General features: G+C 39.3%; 1 protein-coding gene across 1 annotated transcript; it reads left to right on the top strand.

Moving 5' to 3' along the window:
* Positions 1–1907: 1907 nt before the first annotated feature.
* LOC128604490 (alpha-2C adrenergic receptor-like) lies at positions 1908–3491 on the top strand. Its single transcript, XM_053619657.1, has one exon. It carries the CDS (start codon positions 2174–2176, stop codon positions 3488–3490), a length of 1317 nt encoding a protein of 438 aa, XP_053475632.1. The 5' UTR covers positions 1908–2173; the 3' UTR covers position 3491.
* The last annotated feature ends 18669 nt before the right edge of the window (positions 3492–22160 follow it).

Below are 22160 nucleotides of genomic sequence, written 5' to 3'. Positions count from 1 at the left end.
TGTGAGGATCTTATGGATCAGTGGATTACTATGAGGCTTCAGATGAAGTGAGTTGCCGCCATTTTGTAAGTTTTTGTTTGTATATCGGTGATCTGACAGAGACATTGAATGTAGCTGCTGGCGTGATTGTATCCTCAAAACAGTTTTTATTTGAATCAATTCACAAGAATCTTAGATTTTCAAAGATATGAGTACCTTTGTACACAGAGAAGATGTATAGATAACATAGATTTGCTCATAACATGGCGACAGCGTGCTGATCATCTCTAAAATTATTGATATTAGAATATGTTTCTTCATAAAATGATAGTTTAATACATATCCATACCTTGAACAACAAACGCTCTCGGTTGGCATAGACATGCAGTTGCTGCACAGACACCATCGAGTTTGCCCCACTCTTACCTCCTCACCTCTCTGATCGTCTTCATTTTGATGTACATTTTGAGTAATGTCTTCTATATTAGCCTCCTCACTTATGTTACGCTCGGGTTCAAATTGAAAAGACCGAAGACATGTTTATATCGCTGTAGGGTCGCTGGAGAATCAAGACCATTGCAACCATTTGACGTCACTACCCAGAATACATTGCTATGTAAACAGCAATGGCGGCCTACGAGCGCAAGGATTTTCTTTTTTTAAAAACTGACATCTAGAGTGTTATTGTATAGCAGATTTATATAGCGGATGTCAGCGTTAATCTAATAAACCATACAAGTCTTCACAGTCGGGGTTCCCTTTAAGATATGACGAGTCCTATTTGTCCTGTCTTTGTCATTCCAACATTTTTTTTTTTAAGAATACATCAATCAGTGTGTCCTACTTTCAATGAAAGGTGCATAAGAACATGACTGGGACAATTTGGGATGATAGGTTGCAGGCCAATATTTATTAGGCCAATATTTATGATAGGTTGCAGGCCAGTATTTAAGGGCAGTGGTGGCTTGGCGGTTAAGGCTCTGGGTTACTGATCGGAAGGTCAGAGTTCAATCCCCAACACTGCCAAGCTGCCACTGTTGGGCCCTTGAGCAAGGCCCTTAACCCTCTCTGCTCCAGGGGTGCTGTATCATGGCTGACCCTGCCCTCTGACCCCAACTTCCTAACATGCTGGGGTATATGAAGAAAAGAATTTCACTGTGCTCTAATGTATATGTGATTAATAAAGATTCATTAATTATTCCATATCCATTTAAACTATGAAAAATCAGCTGGAATGTTACATATTTTTGTTCTTCTTCTCAAATGGGATCAAACTGATGCCAACGAGCACATAGGTTGGCTGAACAAATAGAAATGTGTTTTTCGTTGCATGATAAAGTGAGTGAGTGGCTGTTAAATGTAGTAAATAATGGCAAGCCATTTTGGGTAAAGTGTGTTAAACTGGTAAATATGACATAGTTATGATATAATTTATGATATAAATATAATTTATAATAAAACTCAACTTGAGTTGGTTTGTATTGAATTCGGATGAGGCTTAACACGTGAAAATCAGTAGGGAAGGAGTGTGATCAATATCAGTTTAACTGAGAAGTTGATCTGTCCACTCTGGCAACCCTTGATTTGCGCTCAGAGGCGCTTTGGAGATGGAACAGAGAGCTGAGGAGAGAACAGGAGGGAGTTTCACAAGGAGGCTCCATGGAACAAGACTTCAGTGTATTTATGGTGGATTTCTCATTTTCTTGATGTGGGATTTGGCACAGTTTAAACTTTCTGTGATGTTGCTGGGACCTGTGTTTGGATCTGGGACCTGTGTTTGGACCTGTTCGGATGAGGCTTAACACGTGAAAATCAGTAGGGAAGGAGTGTGATCAATATCAGTTTAACTGAGAAGTTGATCTGTCCACTCTGGCAACCCTTGATTTGCGCTCAGAGGCGCTTTGGAGATGGAACAGAGAGCTGAGGAGAGAACAGGAGGGAGTTTCACAAGGAGGCTCCATGGAACAAGACTTCAGTGTATTTATGGTGGATTTCTCATTTTCTTGATGTGGGATTTGGCACAGTTTAAACTTTCTGTGATGTTGCTGGGACCTGTGTTTGAGGTTTTTAACCATGCGTTGTTTTAAAGATGACCCATTGCGCACGGATATTAAATTATACGGATTAAACTATACGGCCTATACGTGTGGACGTAAATAGGATAAAGGAATAATACAAATCTGCGCGCAGCGTCATGGAGGCGCCCGAGGTCTCCTACGCGTCCTCGTCCGCAAACTCCTCGTGGGAGTCGGGAACGCGCTACTCACGGACGGAAGCGGCGGGGCTTGCGGCGCTCGTCGCCTTCCTCATCGTGTTCACGGTGGTGGGAAATGCGCTGGTGATGCTCGCAGTGTTAACCAGCCGTGCGCTTCGTGCGCCACAGAATCTGTTCCTGGTGTCTCTGGCCGCAGCGGACATCCTGGTGGCGGCGCTCGTCATGCCGTTCTCTCTCGCCAACGAGTTGATGGGATACTGGAACTTTGGGCGTGCGTGGTGCGGTGCATACCTGGCGCTAGACGTGCTCTTCTGCACCGCCTCCATCGGGCACCTGTGTGCCATCAGCCTGGACCGCTATTGGTCAGTCACGAGTGCCGTCCAATACAACCTGAAGCGCACACCTCGCCGCATCAAGGCTGCCATACTGGCTGTGTGGCTCATCTCTGCACTCATATCCTCACCGCCGCTTCTCTCCATGATGGATGATGGGTTGGCGGAGGGCACAGGGCAGCTCCCGCAGTGCCAGCTCAATGATGACACGTGGTACATTTTAGCCTCCAGCTCTGCATCCTTCTTCGTGCCATGCATCATCATGATCCTTGTCTATGTGCGCATTTACAGGGTGGCCAAGACGAGAACAAGGACCGCTTCGGAGAAAAAGTCAAGTGTGGACACTGAGAATGGCGTCAGCATTGCTACATCAGTAGTGAAGATGAATGGCGAGAGAGAGAGCGGGCACTGTCCAGGAACCCCAGGCAAAAATGCTGAGCCACGACCCTCAGTCCAGGCAGAGCCAGAACCCACCTCAACTTTGGAGGCCAAAAGCTGGAAGGAAAAAGATACAACACCAAGCAGAAGCCAGGGTGAGGGCTCAAAACGTGGGTCGTCATTGGTATCACTGGCATCAGAGACCAGCAGGAGGGCATCCCGTGCCAGCACCAAGACCCGGGATTTGTTCTCATCTCGGAGGATGTCGAGCGGACGAAGGAAGAACAGCGGTGGCTGCAGCATAAGGAGGAGGAGGGCATCCCAGGTGCGTGAAAAGCGCTTCACCTTTGTGTTGGCTGTAGTGATGGGTGTCTTTGTGCTCTGCTGGTTCCCTTTCTTCTTCAGCTACAGCTTGTATGGTGTGTGCCGCCAAGCATGCCACATTCCTGACCTCCTCTTCAAGTTCTTCTTCTGGATCGGTTACTGCAACAGTTCGCTCAACCCTGTCATCTACACCATCTTTAATCAGGACTTCAGAAGGGCTTTCCACAAGATCCTCTGCTCACCCTGGAAGAAATCCTTCTAGAACTCTGTACACTGCAGATCACTTGATTTCTACAAGCTCTGCAGTAATTATTCCACAGAAATGGTGAACATGAGTGAAAAAATGCCATGGACATGTTCTGGACGTCCTGTAATTCTTTCTCGTACTTTGATAATTGAGAGATATTAAATTAAAGAGGGATTGTTGGAATATACTATATGAGTGAGTAGCAAACCAGAAGTTCCTCTGCCTGTTAGGAAATGAACCATAAATATGTTTAATAAGATGTGATTTTCTCTACTCTGGTTGTTGGAGAAAGAATTAGATGTGAGCTGTGAGCTTCTGGCAAAGAAGACGCAAAGCAGCAGCAAACACTGGAGTGTGTCATAATTTTTTATGCAAGTTCTAAAGATGTTGTATTAAATAAAAAAATGTATAAACCTTTATGTGGCTCTGTATTGTACAGGAGACCTATTACTCCTGCCATTATTGCTTTTAAAGAAGAAAAGCACAGCATGGTTTAGAATGTGTATCTCTCTCTCTCTCTCTCTCTCTCTCTCTCTCTCTCTCTCTCTCTCTCTGTGTGTGTGTGTGTGTGTGTGCGTGTGCGTGTGTGTGTGTGTGTGTGTGTGGTTTGTCATTTGCTTAGTCATGTGCCTTGTGTTCCTCAATACCTCAAAACTCCAAACTGTACATTTGAAGCAAAGTTTGCAAAGTAAAATATCACCGTATGGACCTTCATGGTCTGAGATGACTATGGTGAAACCATTTCATATAGTACAAATAATCACCTTCTGATTTTCCTTCACAAAAATGAATCAGGATACACTGTATGTAAATGTCATCCACTCAGGTTAAAGCTAGAGGCTGTGAGGCTTTGCAGATGATATTCCTAAAGTGGTATTAAAATCGATAAGCAGATACAAAGTGGTGGTTGAAAGCACAGACTGGTCCAGGCCTGAACCATTGACTGAAAAATAACCCACTTTGTACTAAGGCCATGACAGTATACTGTAAGATAGCATAATGTTATATGACATAGAAAATGACATCATACACGTTAATAGTAAATGCAATGCATATTGAGGTCTACTACATTTTAAAATAAGGTTGTCTAAAGAAAAAACATGCTAGCTGATAATCAGCGAAAACAGTGTTACTATAAGGTTTGAATAAACTACTGAAGGATAAGAGAAATCCTATTAAAAGGTCTGTTTTAAAAATGTATGTACCAAATAATAGCATGTATAGGAATGATTTAGTTGAAAAAGGAAATGTTCACAATGTCCTTCTTACATTAATGTAATCTCTAAGCCAAAACCTTTGGTGTCTGACATTCTTCTTTTACACTGGAGCTATAATGTGTATATATACTACATGTACCTAACAAGGAATGGAAATATAAAAAGTTTGCATGTAACTTTTGACCAGTGCTGGCAGTATAGAGCAGATAAAGCCGGTTCTTTAAAATCTGGTATCACATGTTCAGGGTTATGTTGTATATAGGAATGACGTATTTCTAAGGATGGTGGGCTCCATCTTATTTACTGGTGTTTTTAGGTTTCCCCATGTAGTCAAGATAAACATCAATATTGGTTGGTTTATATCTATCTATCTATCTATCTATCTGTCTATCTATCTATGCATCTATACAGCTAACAGATGTTTAATGTAATGAGTGGTCATGTGTGTCCCATTGGAGAAAAATTGGGAGCTGTTTACATAATCACTCATTGGGAGAAATGTATTATAAACCTAACTAATACAATTAATTAGAATTGTTCCCTCCAGTTATTATAGCAATTTGATTAAACAGATACCAATTTAAAACTTGATTAAGCACTGTTAATAGTAGAATAGAGTTAGTAGTAGTGTCTACTGACTAGTACTAGTATTTACTAGTCGAGTTTAGTCTAATCTTATCCAGCTGCTCAATGTGTATTGGATATATGATGCTAGATCTGCAGAAGTGATGAATATTCTCCCATTGTCCCTTTGCTCATTTCTTCTCAGTGCTCTGGTTTCCTACCACCTTCCAAAAACAAATGAGTAGGTGGTTTGGCTATACTAAATTGCCTCTAGGTCTGAATGGTATCCTGTGATAGACTAGTGTCCCATCTGAGGGTGACTTCTCCCACCTTGTACTCAGGTTTTACAGGATAGGCTCTGGATACATTAGGATCCAGAAGACAATAAAGTGGTTACTGATATATAAGACCCATCAAATATTTGTTCATTGGTTGTGAAGGAAAATGAATATCCATCCATCCATCTTCTATACTGCTTACCCTTTTCAGGGTCACAGGGAACATGGAGCCTATCCCAGGGAGCATGGGGCACAAGGCGGGGTACACCCTGGACAGGGTGATAATCCATCGCAGGGTACACAATCACATACACATTCACACACTACGGACACTTTAGACACGCCAATCAACCTACAATGCATGTCTTTGGACTGGGGGAGGAAACCAGAGTACCTGGAGGAAACCCCCGCAGCACGGGGAGAACATGCAAACTCCACACACACAGAGCTGTGAGAATTGAACCCCCGACCCTGGCGGTGTGAGGCGAACGTGCTAACCACTAAGCTACCGTGTGCCCTGGAAAATGAATATATATACAATAAAGAACAGTTCTGAAGATCTAGCATCCTGCAGAGTTTATCTCTAATATACATATTCACCTGCTGCTAAGAGGCTTGATTAGCCTGATAAGGAGCGTTACATTAGATTAAACGCTACAGGAAGACACTCAATTCACAATGCTTCATCGAGTATTAACTTAATATGATTTCGATGAAACTAAATTTGAGAAAAATATTCCCTCAGAAATATTGTAGACTCATAACTACCCCAACAGCCATGACTGAGGAGTGGGGGGAGAAAAGTTGATGTGGGAAAAGCAACTGTAGATAACATCCAGAAACCACACGTAAAAGAGCATGGTTTAAATAACACAATCTAAGCCAGCTACCTTCCCTCAACCCTATTGCCCCTTAATGAGCATGTGACCAGCTAAACAGCAACTACACAGTCAGCCAATAAGTAGCCACACCTCCAGTCTGCCAGTGAAATGTCTCTTGCTCTTCTTCCAGAGTCATCTGAGAGCCCCATGATTTGAGGTGGCAGGCTGCCTCGACAGCAGCCAGTCCTGACCTATGAGGTGCAGATGCCCAGCTCCCTTCACTCGAGAAGAGAGGCAGCCGGGCTGGCATTTTTCAGGGAGATTTTCTCACAGTGCACACAGACAACTACCTCATGGGCTTGCCTAGCATGCTCTGCTTCCAAACATTTAACACAGCCTCTGTAAGAAAACGGGAGCATGGTGGGATGCAACCTCTGAAACTCCTATTGCTCATAGTTTCCCTTTTTTTCTGGACATACAATATGACAGACAATAGGACATACAATCACATATAGTACACAAACATGCACTTCCTGAAAGTAAAGACGCTGAATGATGTGGTTTGTGGGTGCCTTATATGCTCTTTGTGAACTGTTTCTACTTCGTCACCTGACTGAGGCAGGCCAGTCAGATTGACATGATTTCACACATATTCAGACACCATTTCTGCCAAGGTGCATTCCCAAAGCGTCAAGTATAATGCAGCGTAGAGTTCCCTTGGCAAGGGAACTGTAAAAAAAAATTCGGCTGAAGGAACTGTGATTTAGATACAGAAAAGCCAAACGAAAACCAACACTAACACCTAAACAGAAAACAAGAAAACAAGGTTAGAGTGGGCTAAAGAGAAGCAATCATGGAGTGTGGATGATTGAATAAAAGTGATATTCAGTGATGAATCAAAAATCTGCATTGGCCAAGGAGATGGTGCAGGAACTTCTGTCTGGTGCCGTTCTAATGAAACATACATTATCTCACAAAAGTGAGTACACCCCTCACATTTTTGTAAATATATGATTATACCTTTTAATGTGACAGCACTGAAGAAATGACACTTTGCTACTTCACTTTGTAAAGTAGTGAGTGTACAGCTTGTGTAACAGTGTAAATTTGCTGTCCCTTCAAAATAACTGAACACACAGCCATTAATGTCTAAAACACTCGCAACAAAAGTGAGTACACCCCTAAGTGAAAATGTCCAAATTGGGCCCAATTAGCCATTTTCCCTCCCCGGTGTCATGTGACTTGTTAGTGTTACAAGGTCTCAGGTGTGAATGGGGAGCAGGTGTGTTAAATTTAGTATCATCGCTCTCACACTCCCTCATACTGGTCACTGGAAGTTCAACATGGCACCTCATGGCAAAGAACTCTCTGAGGATCTGAAAAAAGAAAAATTACTTTTCTGTCTCTTTGGGAAAAAGAAAAGTTTGAGTCAGAGAGAGTTCAGGAAGTGTTACTCCTTTCTCTCGTATTAGTACGGGAAAGAGTGTGAAGTGTATGAGAGTGAAGTGTACTACAGCGCAGTTTCTCTCTGGCTCTCTCGATTCTCAGCTAAAGCAAGATTGGATGATAAGGATTAGACGATTGCCTCAACTTGTCACATAGCTATTAGTCCTAAATTGCCCCTGTCCCAACTTTTTTGGAGCATGTTGCATGCATCAATTTCAAAATAAATGTTTATCTTCAAAAAACTATGCAGTTGACTAGGTAAAACATCAAATACATTGTCTTTATATGTTGTTTGTTTGTTTTGTTTTTTTAAAATACAAGTACGTTTACATGTCAGTTCTCTTTGTTTTTATTAGCATTTTCCATAATGTCCCAACTTTTTTGGAATTGGAGTTGTAGACAAAGAGAACCCAGTTAAACAAATGAGACAGAAATATTATACTTGCTCATTTATTTATTGAGGAAAATTATCCAATATTAAATATCTATGAGTGGCAAAAGTATGGGCAGTATTAGAGTCTGGTGTTTTCAGTTAATGGCATCAGGTGTGAGTGAGCACCATGTTTTATTTAAAGAACGGGGATCTATCAAAGTCTGATCTTAACAACACTTGTTTGTGGAAGTGTATCATGGCATGAACAAAAGGAGATTTCTGAAGACCTCAGAAAAAGCATTGATGCTCATCCGGCTGGAAAAGTTTACAAAAACATCTCTAAAGGGTTTGGATTCCCCCAATCCACAGTCAGACAGATTGTGTACAAATGGAGGAAATGCAAGACCATTGTTACCCTCTCCAGGAGTGGAGACCAACAAAGATCACTCCAAGAGCAAGATGTGTAATAGTCTGCAAAGTCACAAAGGAACCCAGGTTAACTTCTAAGCAACTAAAGGCCTCTCTCTCATTGGCTAATGTTAATGTTCATGAGTCCACCATCAGGAGAACACTAAACAACAGTTGTGTGCATGGCAGGATTGCAAGGAGAAAGCCACTGCTCTCATGGTTTGGGCCTGTTTTGCTGCATCTGGCCCAGGACGACTTGCCATCATTGATGGAACAATGAATTCTAAAGGAAAATGTCAGGACATCTGTCCATGAACTGAATCTCAAGAGAAAATGGCTCATGCAGTGAGACATCAGTCCTAACCACACAAGTCATTGTACCAAAGAATGGTTAAATAAGAATAAAGTTAATGTTGTGAAATGGCAAGGTCTTGACCTTAATCCAATAGAAATGTTGTGGAAAGTCCTGAAGCAAGCAGTTCATGTGAGGAAACCCACCAACATCGCAGAGTTGAAGCTGTTCTGTAATGAGAAATGGGCTAAAATTCCTCCAAGCCGATGTGCAGGACTGATTAACAGTTTAGTTGCAGTTATTGCTGCACAAGGGGGTCACATCAGATACTGAAAGCAAAGGTTCACATACTTTTGCCACTCACAGATATGTAATAGTCTATAATTTCTGCAATAAATAAATGACCAACTATAATATTTTTGTCTCATTTGTTTAAATGGGTTCTCCTTATCTACTATTAGGACTTGTATGAAAATCTTATTATGTTTTACAAACTTTCAAGCACCACTGTAAGTGTGCGTTTCTGGCACATTTCCAGAATGCTAAACAAAAAACTTTTTTTTTTGGTTCCTGAAGTATTCACAATGACCTGGAAACAAAAATATTTGATTAAAGGTTTATATGTGGCTGAGAAATGGGGCAGTGGTGCAGAGAGACATTTATCCTCCCACACACTTCAGAGAAGAATGCCTGCTGGGGCATTACACTCCTGTCACAGATTTTCGTAGATTTTTATGGCAACAGAAACACACTAATGACTATGGATCACACATTACTCAGTTCACAATTTGCTTGGCAAACCGCTGAGGCACTAAAATCGAACACACCAACCTAATACAAACAACACACTCTTTCCTTTTTCTAGGAGATGGCAATGCAAAATGGACTTGAAGGTGCTACAGGCTGCAGCTGTTGTTGTTTGCCTTTATTCTGTCATTAGACGTGTTTATTATTTCAGTCTATTTCAACTGAACAATACACTTCTAGAGACCAAATTTAATAAGTCATTTCAGTCTCAGATTTGGTTCCTCACCATTTTTCTTTCTTTACTTCCTGCACTTTTTATGCTTTCACTTATCATTGGCTTTTAAATGTCTTCATTCACCAGCATACATTACTAGACCTGTCCAAAATTAAGTCAAACAATTACAACCCCAATTCCAAAAAAGTTGGGACACTGTGTAAAATGTAAATAAATGTGAATAAAAACAGAATGCAATGATTTGGAAATCTCATAAACCCATATGTTATTCACAATAGAACATAGAAAACATACCAAATGTTTAAACTGAGTAAATGTACCATTTTAAGAAAAATATAAGGTAAATTTGAATTTGATGGCCGCAACATGTCTCAGAAAAGTTGGGACGGGGCAACAAAAGGTCGGTTTTCAGAATATTTTGCTTCAAGTCATCTATTTTTTTTTTTTTAAGTAACTAAAATGTTAGTTTTCTACTGAAAGAAATGAATATGTTGGCACAATTATATTTTTGTCTACAACACCGATTTCAAATATTTAATCATACACCTTCAGATAAAAAGACTTTTAAAATCATGAGAAACATTTCAGTCAAGTGTCTCCATGTGTGTGTGTGTGTGTGTGTGTGTGTGTGTGTGTGTGTGTGTGTGTGTGTATGTATATATGTCAGTGTTCCAATAAGGCAGTGTTCATGTAAACATCACAAAAGGTCCTACAAAGTAAGCAGAAACAATATCAGTACCAGAGGGAAAATCTAATTAATGTGGTCACACAGAGTATCAAGGTAAAGGCAAGAGGTATAACAGCAATGGCAGTTCAGGGGCAATCCAAGGCATACGGTCAGAGACAGGAAAATCATAGTCATACAAAAAGGCAATCATACAAAAATGGCTCAGGGAAACAAAGCAGTTGTTTGAATACATTGACATTTCTACAGTGTAATAACCTGGAAACAGACTTGTATCGTGGACAGTCTACATCTAAGGCTAATAAAAATCATATTAAATAAACATGTTATTTAACAAAAAAGAAACATTTGATATAGTGAAGATTTCTTTAAGGATACCTTTTTAAAAAATTGTGTGTCAGTGCTTTGTAACAGTCAGTTTTTTAAATGAGGGTCTTCAGGACAGAGGGCTGTGCTTTTCTGGTTTCTCAGGACCATGGCAAGCTGTGTTTTGTCTTATTAACTGAGAGAGAGAGAGATATTTTATATAGCTTATATAACATGGTAACAGGAACTAACTGGTCTTGCAGATGTTCCAAAGCATTAAATGTAACTATTAATGGTTAAAAGACAATGTGTCATTCAACAATAAAGTAAAAAATTTAATCTTTGGTAAATCACAATGGTATAAGAGAAATAAAACACTTTTCCTGTTTATAGGGGGAAAAAATCTGCTTCAGAGTGGTATCACACCACCTCATCAGGGATTATTTTCTGATAACAGCACATCCCTCCATGTTTTATTCCTTACATAACAATAGCCCTGAAAATCGTATCAGCTATAATTCACATGATAATATTATATTAATGCACTCATTCTAATGATATTTTCTATAGTAACAGTTCAATCACAGGGACTTGTGTGACAGACTCTTCACACAATAAGTAATAAACGTATATATATATATATATATATATATATATATATATATATATATATATATATATATATATATATATATATATATATATATGTATATATTTAAACATGGTGTTCTTTAACAAACAAAACTTAGAATCCTAATAGACAATTAATTATATACAATTAATATATGCAGAGGCCCCTTGTATTTTAAGGCATTTCAGCTCAGTGCAGTCAGGAAAGAGACTGCTAAGCCATGCTCAATACTATATCTATAATGTCAGGTAATATAGAATACAATTAGTGACAAATGCAATGAAGTCCTAACTTTAATTTGACAAGTATTCAAAAACCGTGACTGAGGAGTGTCCTTTAAACAGCTTCTCTGATCTGTGGATCTCTCCAGCTCTTTATAATTATCACTATCACAGTTATGACCAATGCGCTCTTTGCCCAGTCTTACCCAGACTGACTTTTGGTCAACAGTCAACTGTTCACTGTTGTGCCATATTATTTAGCTTTTTAATAATGCATTTAATAGTGTTCCACATGATATTCAAATTTTGAGGGTTTTTTTTTTCAGCCACGCCCTGATTTATTTTTTCCAGAACTAGTTTTGATAGCTCCTTGGTCTTCATAACGCTTTTGTTTAGGTATATTCTCTAACTCTGGGGCCTTTCAGAAACAGATGCATTTATGCAGTATATTGACATCCTAATATAGTCCATTTCAATTCCAGATTGCAACACTTCAAACTTTCAAGGTTTCTTTTTAACATTGTTATGTGAGGTACTGTACATCACAATACACTAATTAACAGCGGAGTAATCCCAATTTATAATGGTTCTCTAGGCATTACCCAGAAATATGGATATGAAGTTTGCTCATTTGAATATGTTTTTTTTGTTGTTGTTTTTTTAATTAACGTGACAGATTTGGCCACTGAAAAGATGTCTGGTCAATCATTTCTACTAATTAGTATTTACACATGTTTGCTTTTCTAAATGTATACATTTCCTCCCACTAAAATTTGACATTCCTCATGAAATACTACTAATAGACTATGAAGTGGCCACTGAATGGCCTTACCCTATAGTCCCTGAACTTTTGCTGTATTGTGATCCACCATGCCTGCTTTAACCAAAACGTGCAGGTTCTTTATCAGTACCAAGAATAATGAAGACTACAGAAGAGGGCCAAACTATTTCCTACAAAGCCCTCAGCTGTGGAATAGCCTTCCATTTTGTGTTTGGGACACAGGTGTAGGTTCAGTCTAAGTCAAACCTGTCTACTCAGGGATTTTGCTGATCTATGGATTATTGGGCATGAAGGTTTATGGTAAAGTGGGATGTTTTGATGCTCTCTCTCTCTCTCTCTCTCTCTCTCTCACACACACACACACACACATGACCACCTCTTTGTTGATGGTGGAGTATACTACTGCCTCATTCTGACCCCCTTTTACTGCTGTGGCTCCTCTTGCTTCACTGTTTTCAAGGTTTACTTTCAGTATCAAAGACAGTGAAGTTGTCGTTGCATCGTCAAGGCAGAGACACATGTCTCACGAACAGTAAAAAGCCATAGGTATTCGAGACATTCGGAAGATAAGCAAACTCCATAAATAAGTATGTCTTCCAGATGAAAACTGAGATGTCATGCAGACTGGGATGTACAGTATGTCAGAATAAAGAATAGCAGTCTAACATACAAATCATTTTGTTTTATATCACTTTTTTTAATCACATAAATATGCAGAATATTATTGATGTGTGGTCTTTGACCCCATCTAGCGGACAAATGAAGTAGCACCTGATCAAACCTAATCATTTTCTCCTGAGATAAATATTCGCCCTGACTTCATGATATTTCTTTGGTTTTTTTTGGTCATAATCTCTTTAACTGTGAATTCATGTCTTGCTGACACACGATATGCATGTGACTATATTCAATGCCTTAATGACTAGCTTTTCATCTCGTGCTAAAATAAAATAATTGTAATATATTACAAAAGCTCGATGCTAATGAGGGAAACCAAGGTTGCTGTTTGCAGTACCAAAAGCTGTCAAGTTTTACATCCATTTTATTATATCTTTTCAAAACACATAAAAATCATTTGAAAATAAATTAAATACAGTATGATTTCTTATTATCAAAATATTTGATAATAATAACCACGTTTATTGGTTAAAGGCAGCGCAGTGTTTATTTTCAGCCATTTACTAGTTTGTGATGTAACATAAATGACCAAATGTACACATCAAATAATCATTTGGTGGATTGTTCACATATATATGTTAACACATGTATGTACAGTATTCATATACATACTAGAAAATAAAGTATTGACGATTTTTTAAATTAATTTATGGACAGATGGGGGAAATATGTAGCTGCATATGTTTCTTACAGGAGTTGGAAGGATCTAGTCATCAGTTATTTAGTTCAGTGGTTTTCAAAGCGGGGGCCGCTAGGGGGTGCCCGGGGGGCCTCAACAATTTGTTCGTAGCCACCAAGCCCATCCCTCCCACTAGTGTGTTTTCTCTTTCTCACTCTCAGACAACCACACACACATACAATCAATTCCTAATATAATGTAATGTAAAGATGCAAGATGTAATTACATCTTTATATATTCAGAAGTCTGTATTTTTAATGTGTTTTAAAGATATCTTGCAAAAGCGGGGCCTCAGTCAAATGTTAATGCCATTTGGGGGGCCTTGCCCAGGAAAAGTTTGGAAACCCCTGATTTAGTTAACAGCTAGATGTATTCTGTCTAATGTCTTCTTACCGATAGATGGCACCTTCAAGCTATCAAAACGCTCCTTAAACTTGTTGCTCTTCCTGAAATCCGCCTTTTTTTCTCCTCAGGAAAAAGACATTTCGCCAAAAACCAAAACCAGCCAGATGGAGTAGATTTTACGCCAGGTTTGCCTCAGGAGTCAGCTTGAGGACACTGACAGGAAACTCAGAGAAAATAGAGTCCTGCAGCCCTAAAAAAAAGGCCTATAGGGAGTTTGGCCTCATCACATAGAACATCAATAGAGAAGCTCCTTAGCAGCAAGCCAGCTAGTTTAAATAACGTTAGCTATGTTAATGAACTAATGACACCTGTTAAACTCACCTCAACATGTCTTTTACAATCATTTAACCTACTATGGGCAATCGAAAAGTCGCTGTTGAAAAACTGTCATTATTTTTGACCTCTATTAAGCAGGGGTACACTTTAGTGTAGTCTGGGGTGAAGTGTGTGTTGTATTTTCTTTCTTTCAGCGTTACTGAACAACAGTGGTACACTGAACTGAGAGAGGTCGACTGTAAAGCCCACCCACAGATAAAACTGACAGGTCTATTAAATGATAAACTGATGTAATCTTAGAGTGAAAATCACTGAGCATACATTCCTTTCACTTCCCCTCCCAAAACATCGACCTAGTGCACACTGTTCATTTGTTTTTAGCTCGAATCTGTATGTTTCTTTCAATCTTGTTACCTGTAGATCCTCCCTAGATTTTTGTATCCGTGTCTCTCTAGCTTGCATTTGTCTAAATACTCTGCTATCCTTTCATTAAACTGAAAATTTGCATACAAACCCTGTGTGTGTGTATGTGTGTGTTCTTCCCAGAAATGTCTGTGTTCAGTTAGCCACGGAGTCTATTCTAGGCTAATGGGCTAGTTTGCTGAAAGAGAGACCAATGGGGAAACGCTCTATGTCACTTGCTCTCTCATATATTTCTCCAGAGCCCATCTACTATTAGAAATTCTCTGGTCTCTCTCTCTCGCTCACTCTCAAAAAAATTGATTTCTGGGATATTGTATATAATTTGCAGGCTTCAGGGAGCTGTTATCAAAGTCTGTGACTGTGTGAAGAGAAACCCCAGCTGGAGAGATAATAGTTTTGAAATTGTATAAAAACATGTGCTAAAGCTGCATCCATCACTTGACCTGCAGACCAGCTCGGCTTTGTAGTTTGCATAATAAAGTCTATATTTTTTGACATATGAGAAGTTTTTTACCTTTGGCTAAAGAAAATTTCCACCACACCAGTTGTGTGGCAGCAGCGCAATGCATAAAATCATGCCAATACAGGCCATCAGCTTTGGGTATTGTTCACCTCAACCATCAGAATGGAGAAAAATTATGATCTCAGTGATTTTGACCGTGGCATGATTGTTGATGCCAGATGGTCCTGGTTTGAGTATTTCTACAACTGCTGATCTCCTGGCATTTTCACACACAACAGTCACTAAAAATGTTACTCAGAATGGTGCAATAAATTAAAAATGTAATCCAGTTCTGCAGATGGAAACACCTTGTTGATGAGAGAGGTCAAGGAGAATAGCCAGACTGGCTGACAGAAAGGCTACAGTAACTCAGATACCTACTCTGTATAGTTTTACTGGTGCATTATCAGGCTGGAAGGAGCCATTAGAAGATGTGTAATTTCTGACCATGACAGGATACACATGGTCAGCAACAATACTCAAATAGGCTGTGGCATTCAAATGATGGTTGGTTGGTATTAACGGGCCCAAAGTGTGTCAAGAAAACATTCCACACACCATTACACCATCTCCACCATCCTGGACTGTTGGCAGGTTGGGTCTATGGATTTATGCTTTTGGCACCAAATTCTAACCCTACCATCTGTGTGCCTCAGCAGAAATCAAGATTAATCAGATCAGGCTATGTTTTTCCAGTTTCTGAGAGCCTGTACCTTCTGCGACCTCAGCGTTCTGTTCTGAACGCAACAACTGTTGCTCATACGAGGTTTTTTGCACCATTCAATTCAAACTCTAGAGATTGTTGTGTGTGTTCCAGGAGAGCAACAGTTTCTGAAATTCTCAAATCAGCCCATCTGGAACCAAAATCCATGCCATGATCATGTTGTAGAGATCACACTTTTTCTTCATTCTGATGTTTGACGTGAACATTAACGGAAGCTCTTGACCTGTATCTGCATGATTAGACAACTGCATAAATGTGCAGGTGTAGGGGTGTTCCTAATAAAGTGCACGATGAGTGTAAATAGCTATTAAAGATATAAATCAATAAAACTTTATATGCATTAAAAAAAGAGAAATTAATACATTTAAATTACTTGTATTTTTCATGACCAAAAATGTAAAATAAATAAATAAATATAGAATGTGCATTACCCTAACCCATTCCTGGTACAACTACTCTGAAGGATGTAGAAGTAAATAGGACTAAATAGGGTGTCTTACTGGAATGCATAAAATAATATACCTATTGTAATGCATAACGTGTATGTATAAACATGTAATAATAACATTAATTAATCTTGTTAGTCTTTTTCACAGTTCATATTTTGATGCCTCATTATGACTGACTGAAGAAAGCAGATATGAATCATTGTACTTTATATGATATCAAGTTCTTTGCAAAATTAGAAGAAAAAAAAATTAAGTCAAAGATGTCCAAATCCAAGGGCCACAATCATATGCCTCATCACAAGTGGATGTCTTGCCTTCAGACATTGTATTGTAATTATTGTAAAGGAAATCGTCCAAGAAATTGTTAGGGACAGACTACTCTATTCTGTGTGTGTGTGTGTGTGTGTAAGTGTGTGTGTGTGGCACATCTACTAATGTTGAGAATTGTCTTGTCTCAGTAGATGACAAGGGGCCATCTTTCTGCTGTGGGTATAAATGTACCTCGACATCGATTGCGTGACACACTGAACAGAATCAAACCAGCAACAGCTGCACAAAGGTGGAGAAATGTTATTGCAAGGCGCACTTATCACATAACATTTCCAAAAAGTCTGTGGCACATCAATGGACACATGCACTTCATATGTTAAAATAATGCATCATTAAATTTTGTGCAATTTATTTGCCATATTCTTATCATATTGTACAGGTAAACCTGTAAGAGAGTCTTAAACACTTCCTGTACAATTTCACAGCTGGGGTATTGTGAAGCATGGTGGAATATGTGGATATTCATGGGTTATCACTTACCTAACTGCCAGTACAAACAACACTGCCCAGACAGTTCTGGCTTCCTTTGTTAGGGAAACCTAACATGGATTGTCATCAGATCATCAGGTCAGATAAGATCATAGAGTGAAAATACAATGATAGCACTGTTAATGACGCTGTTGAATGGGGAAGGATGAGGCCTCCACATTACTGGACTATCGGTCCACAATCAACGAATTGAACGTCTCTAGAGGAGACTATTAATACATAATCCATTACTATTACATGTTTTATTCTTACTCTTACAGACAATGAACTTCATAAAAACTCACTGCAACCAGTGTACTTACCAGAAAGTAAAGATAGATTGCGCAATTTTAAAGATGCAAATGGAGTGAAAACTAACTGCGCCCCTAACCAGAGAACATAGTTAATGCCTTTGGTGAGAACCCACAACATTGTTGTGCAGCTAGAGCAGTGTGGCAGCGAGGGCATGGTTGAGTGTCAGCTGTGGACACAGAGAAGGCGGGTAAAGTGTGATGATTCTCACCTGTGTCTTGTTATCACCAATCTACTTATTTGTGTTTCATTGTGCTTATATTGATGGCCGTAACCAGAGAGAGAGAGTGATTGAACTGGCAGAGCATGCAACACACACACACACACACACACCAAGGATCATGAACCTGAACTTGAACAGAGAGAAAGCATGATGGACCCTTTTCAGTTGGTTTATAATTGAGTTTTTGAAAGTGTGCAGAAAGCCGTGGTGTGAATAAATGTCAGTCCCTCAAGGATTTAACAATTTTGCGATTGCAGAAATGAACACAAAATCAAGGAGGTTTATGCAATATTCGCAGGAGCTTGCCATTTTTAAAAATTACTGCAGATTTGGGCCAACACGCATCACATGGCGTCATCACAACACACAATGTAATGTCATAACAACGCGCATTCAGCCATAGCCCCCTTCGATTCCTGTGCCTTGAACATGAATACAGCTAAAAAGGTTTCATTTACCACCAAACATCACTGCGAAAGACCATGCGAAACAATTTTGTGCAATTTCACCAATTCAATAGTTTTCTGGGGGGAAAAGCACACAAAAAACACATTGCAAATTTAGAAACCAGCCTCAGCAAAATCAAGCATTTCTGTCAGCAAAGATCACAAAAAAAAACTCTGTGAAATCCTGTATGGACGGAAATGTGAGCCTGGAACTCTGCTAGAATTCCACCTGTCTCCTGAGTCTTCGAAGAGTAGGTCATCGAACAGGCATTGATGGTGAGGCAACCACACATCAGTGTTACCCAAGAAAATATGTCAATATGTGTAGCTGTTTAAAAGCATATAACTTTCTTTTCCAGCCACTTTTTTTACTGCATTGCAATTTATAAAATAACTAAAGCATTTTTAACACTGAATCCTGTACACACACACAGAGTGGTGGCTTAGTGGTTAGCATGCTTGCCTCGTGCCTCTGGGGTCAGTGGTTTGAATCCTGCCTCTACCCTGTGTGCATAGAGTTTGCATGTTCTCCGCATGCTTTGGGGGTTTCCTCTGTGTACTCTGGTTTCCTCCCCCAGTCCAAAGACATATGCTATAGGCTAATTCCATACCATGTAGTATAAGCAGTATGAAAAATGGGTGGACACCTCTGTGCACTTTAGGGTCTTTTCACCCTCTGAATTTTTGTGTTGGTTCACTTTGTCAAAATAGCTGCAGTTGTAACCCTGGTCTTTTGCTTTTTGCCTTGGTAAACTCTTCTTTTCTCTTTGTTACATGTTTGCTCTCTCTCTCTCTCTCTCTCTCTCTCTCTCTCTCTCTCTCTGTAAATAATTTGCTCACCAATGTAATCTCGTCCATAAGGATTAACTTTGCCTATCTCTGTCTCTCTCTCTGCTTAGAGAATACTTGTTGTGTTTGGTTAAAGTAACTACTGTTTTGTATTATAGCAGCCTTGCTTTTTCCTGGTTTGAGAAGTTGTACATTCAAGTCATGATGTACAGGATGTTTAGGGCTCAAACAATGTTTTAAGCCCAGGGGACCCTAAAAGTGTTTCTGGGTTTTGGTCTCAATTCATTTGGACGTGGTCTTCACTTGAGCTCAGCTAGTCCTGGTTTTGGACTTGGTTTGGACTCGACAGTGGCGGTCTTGACTATAGTCCTATGATCCGGTTCTCCATGGTCAGAAATTTTGAGCCAACCTTTTATCATGGTACTTATTCCAAAAACACTTTAAACCTTTTTATGTTGCTGTAATAATATTAGACTTTAAAAATACAGAAAATAAAAACCCTGTTCAGCAAGATTTAAAACCTTTTACTTCACGTTGCCCTGTTACACCAGCCTTGTTCTAAGATATGGTGCAGTGCAAAACATCATCAAAGCATTTTGCCTAGCAAATGATGCTCAGAGAAGAGTCAAAACAAATTTGCAATTCATTATCCTCCTTTTGTTTCTCTTGAAACCTGAGCTCCTTTGACCCCTTATTGCTCTAAGAGGATTAGATAAAGATATTGTAATTCATGAAAGAACACACACTGAGGCCCTGTTTTCAATAGTGCGTTTCCTTTTAAAACAGTGTTTTAAAATGAAAACGATCCTCGTCCACACTGGCGTTTCCGCTGTGTTTCAGAAATGATCTCCGTCCACACTACATGACCGTATACGCCATTCATGCACACTGGGCATGCACATACAAGTGTAAACAGGAAGTTGGTTGCTAGTCACCAGTAGGCACAACAAACCGGCATTCCGTGTAGGGCTTATGCCGCTTGAAATGAGATTTGTTGCCGATCGCACTAATCATAGCTTGCCTCAATGGCTTGCAGTTCAGTCTCCGTGCTGTTGTGTATACAATCAAGGTAGCATAATGGTCATATGGTAGGGGCTTGACAAATCAGGGAAGGATACGCAGTGATCCAGAAGAACCAATCGCGGGGCGAGTGTGGGCGGAGACACGCCTTCGTTTTCAAAAGTCTTCATTTTGTTCTGTTTACACTGAAATGCGTGCACAGAGTTTTCAAACTAAAACGGGGTTTTCAGCGTTTCCAAAAGTCATGGAAAATGTCAATCCAAAATTTTGGAGTCAAACGGTACCTTATGTCTTATGAGAAGCTGTAGACAAACAGTTACAACTGTTACAAAAGCAGGGTGTAATTACAACTGTTGACGACATCGAATGAGCAGTTGCTAGATTTGTCACTAGGTACTTTTTGAGTGGAAAAAAGTCACTAAAGTGGTCTTCTGAAAAGTGTACTAGTGCAGTTTCTTTTAAAATGAGTGAGTGAATAGCAGGAGGAGAGGCTGCAAAAGGGAGTCATAGTTTGAATGAAATCATTATATTAATGTTCTAGTGTATTAATGTTGTGGGTGGCTATGGTTCAGGTGGTAGAGCGGGTTGTCTACTAATCGTAGGGTTGGCATTTCGATACCCTCGCATGACCCCACATGCACTCCTTGGGCAAGACACTGAACCCTAACTTGCTCCTGATGGCAAGTTAGCGCCTTGAATGGCAGCTCTGCTACCACTGGTGTGTGAGTGTGTGTGTGAATGGGTGAATGAGACACCGTGTAAAGTGCTTTGGATAAAAGCGCTATATAAGTGCAGACCATTCTATCAAAAATAAACACTTTAAAGTTATTTAGCGATTTCATATTTATTGATAGACAAATTCAGCACTTCAAGCACCTTGTACAAACCCTGATTTTAGTATTTACACACAGCGGTTAGCATAACGTTAGCTCGCTTGGTAGCAAACAAGAAATATTTAAGGTAATCTTTAATGTTGTTTAAATGTAGTGTACTAAACTTTGTGTATTCTGCAAAAGAAGTGGGATGTGTCGCTTTAGCAAAAATAGTAGTAACTACTGCACATACAACATTAATTTTGGTACTACTGTTTTGACAATTCTACTGCTTAAAAAAATGGCATCGGCAGTATTTTGAAGCTTTGGTATTGCAATACTACTGTAATACCGGTATACCATGCAACCCTAATTGGAAATAGTTTAACCAACTTGAAATGTCTTACAGTGTTTGATTTCTCTTTGTTGTAGTTAGTAAAAAAATGATTACCCCTTAATTATTTAGCTTGTCTTATAATGTCCTGAAGCCAAACTTTTTTAGAACACCAAACCTTTATAATTAGTTAAAACTTAATTTACACTTGTTTACAATGATTATACAGCAAATTCAATAAATTCGATGCTTATTACAAAAACACTTGAAACCTTTTTATCTTAACTTTTAGAATGGCTGCATTTAACATGTTTTTAAAGCATTTTACCCCCACGCTGCCATGTTACACCTATGGTGCGGAGCAAAAAGCAAAACATCAATGCAAAACATCAATGCAAAGCATTTAAGCAAGGCAAATTATTCACTGGGATTGCAAATTATGTTCAGGTACAAATTCATGATCAGCTTCTTTTAATTCAGTAAACCTACTACCCCTGGCAAAAAAATTATGGAATCACCACATTTAGAGGATGTTCACCTGGCTTTTTTACTTCTGGGCAAATGAACAAATCACAGATATGACAAAAAACTCTTTTTGTTTAAGAGCTGAACATTCTGGCTCCATAAAACCTACTTCAACTAATAATTATACAGAAAATTCAATACAATTTGATGCTTATTACAAAAACACTTGAAACCTTTTTTATCTTAACTTTTAGAATGGCTGTATTTAACATGTTTTTAAAGCATTTTACCCCCACGCTGCCCTGTTACACCTATGGTGCGGTGCAAAAAGCAAAACATCAATGC

Source organism: Ictalurus furcatus, chromosome 29 (assembly GCF_023375685.1).
Source record: "Ictalurus furcatus strain D&B chromosome 29, Billie_1.0, whole genome shotgun sequence".
Lineage (NCBI taxonomy): Eukaryota > Metazoa > Chordata > Actinopteri > Siluriformes > Ictaluridae > Ictalurus > Ictalurus furcatus.
This window is presented reverse-complemented; position numbering and strand designations above follow the sequence as displayed.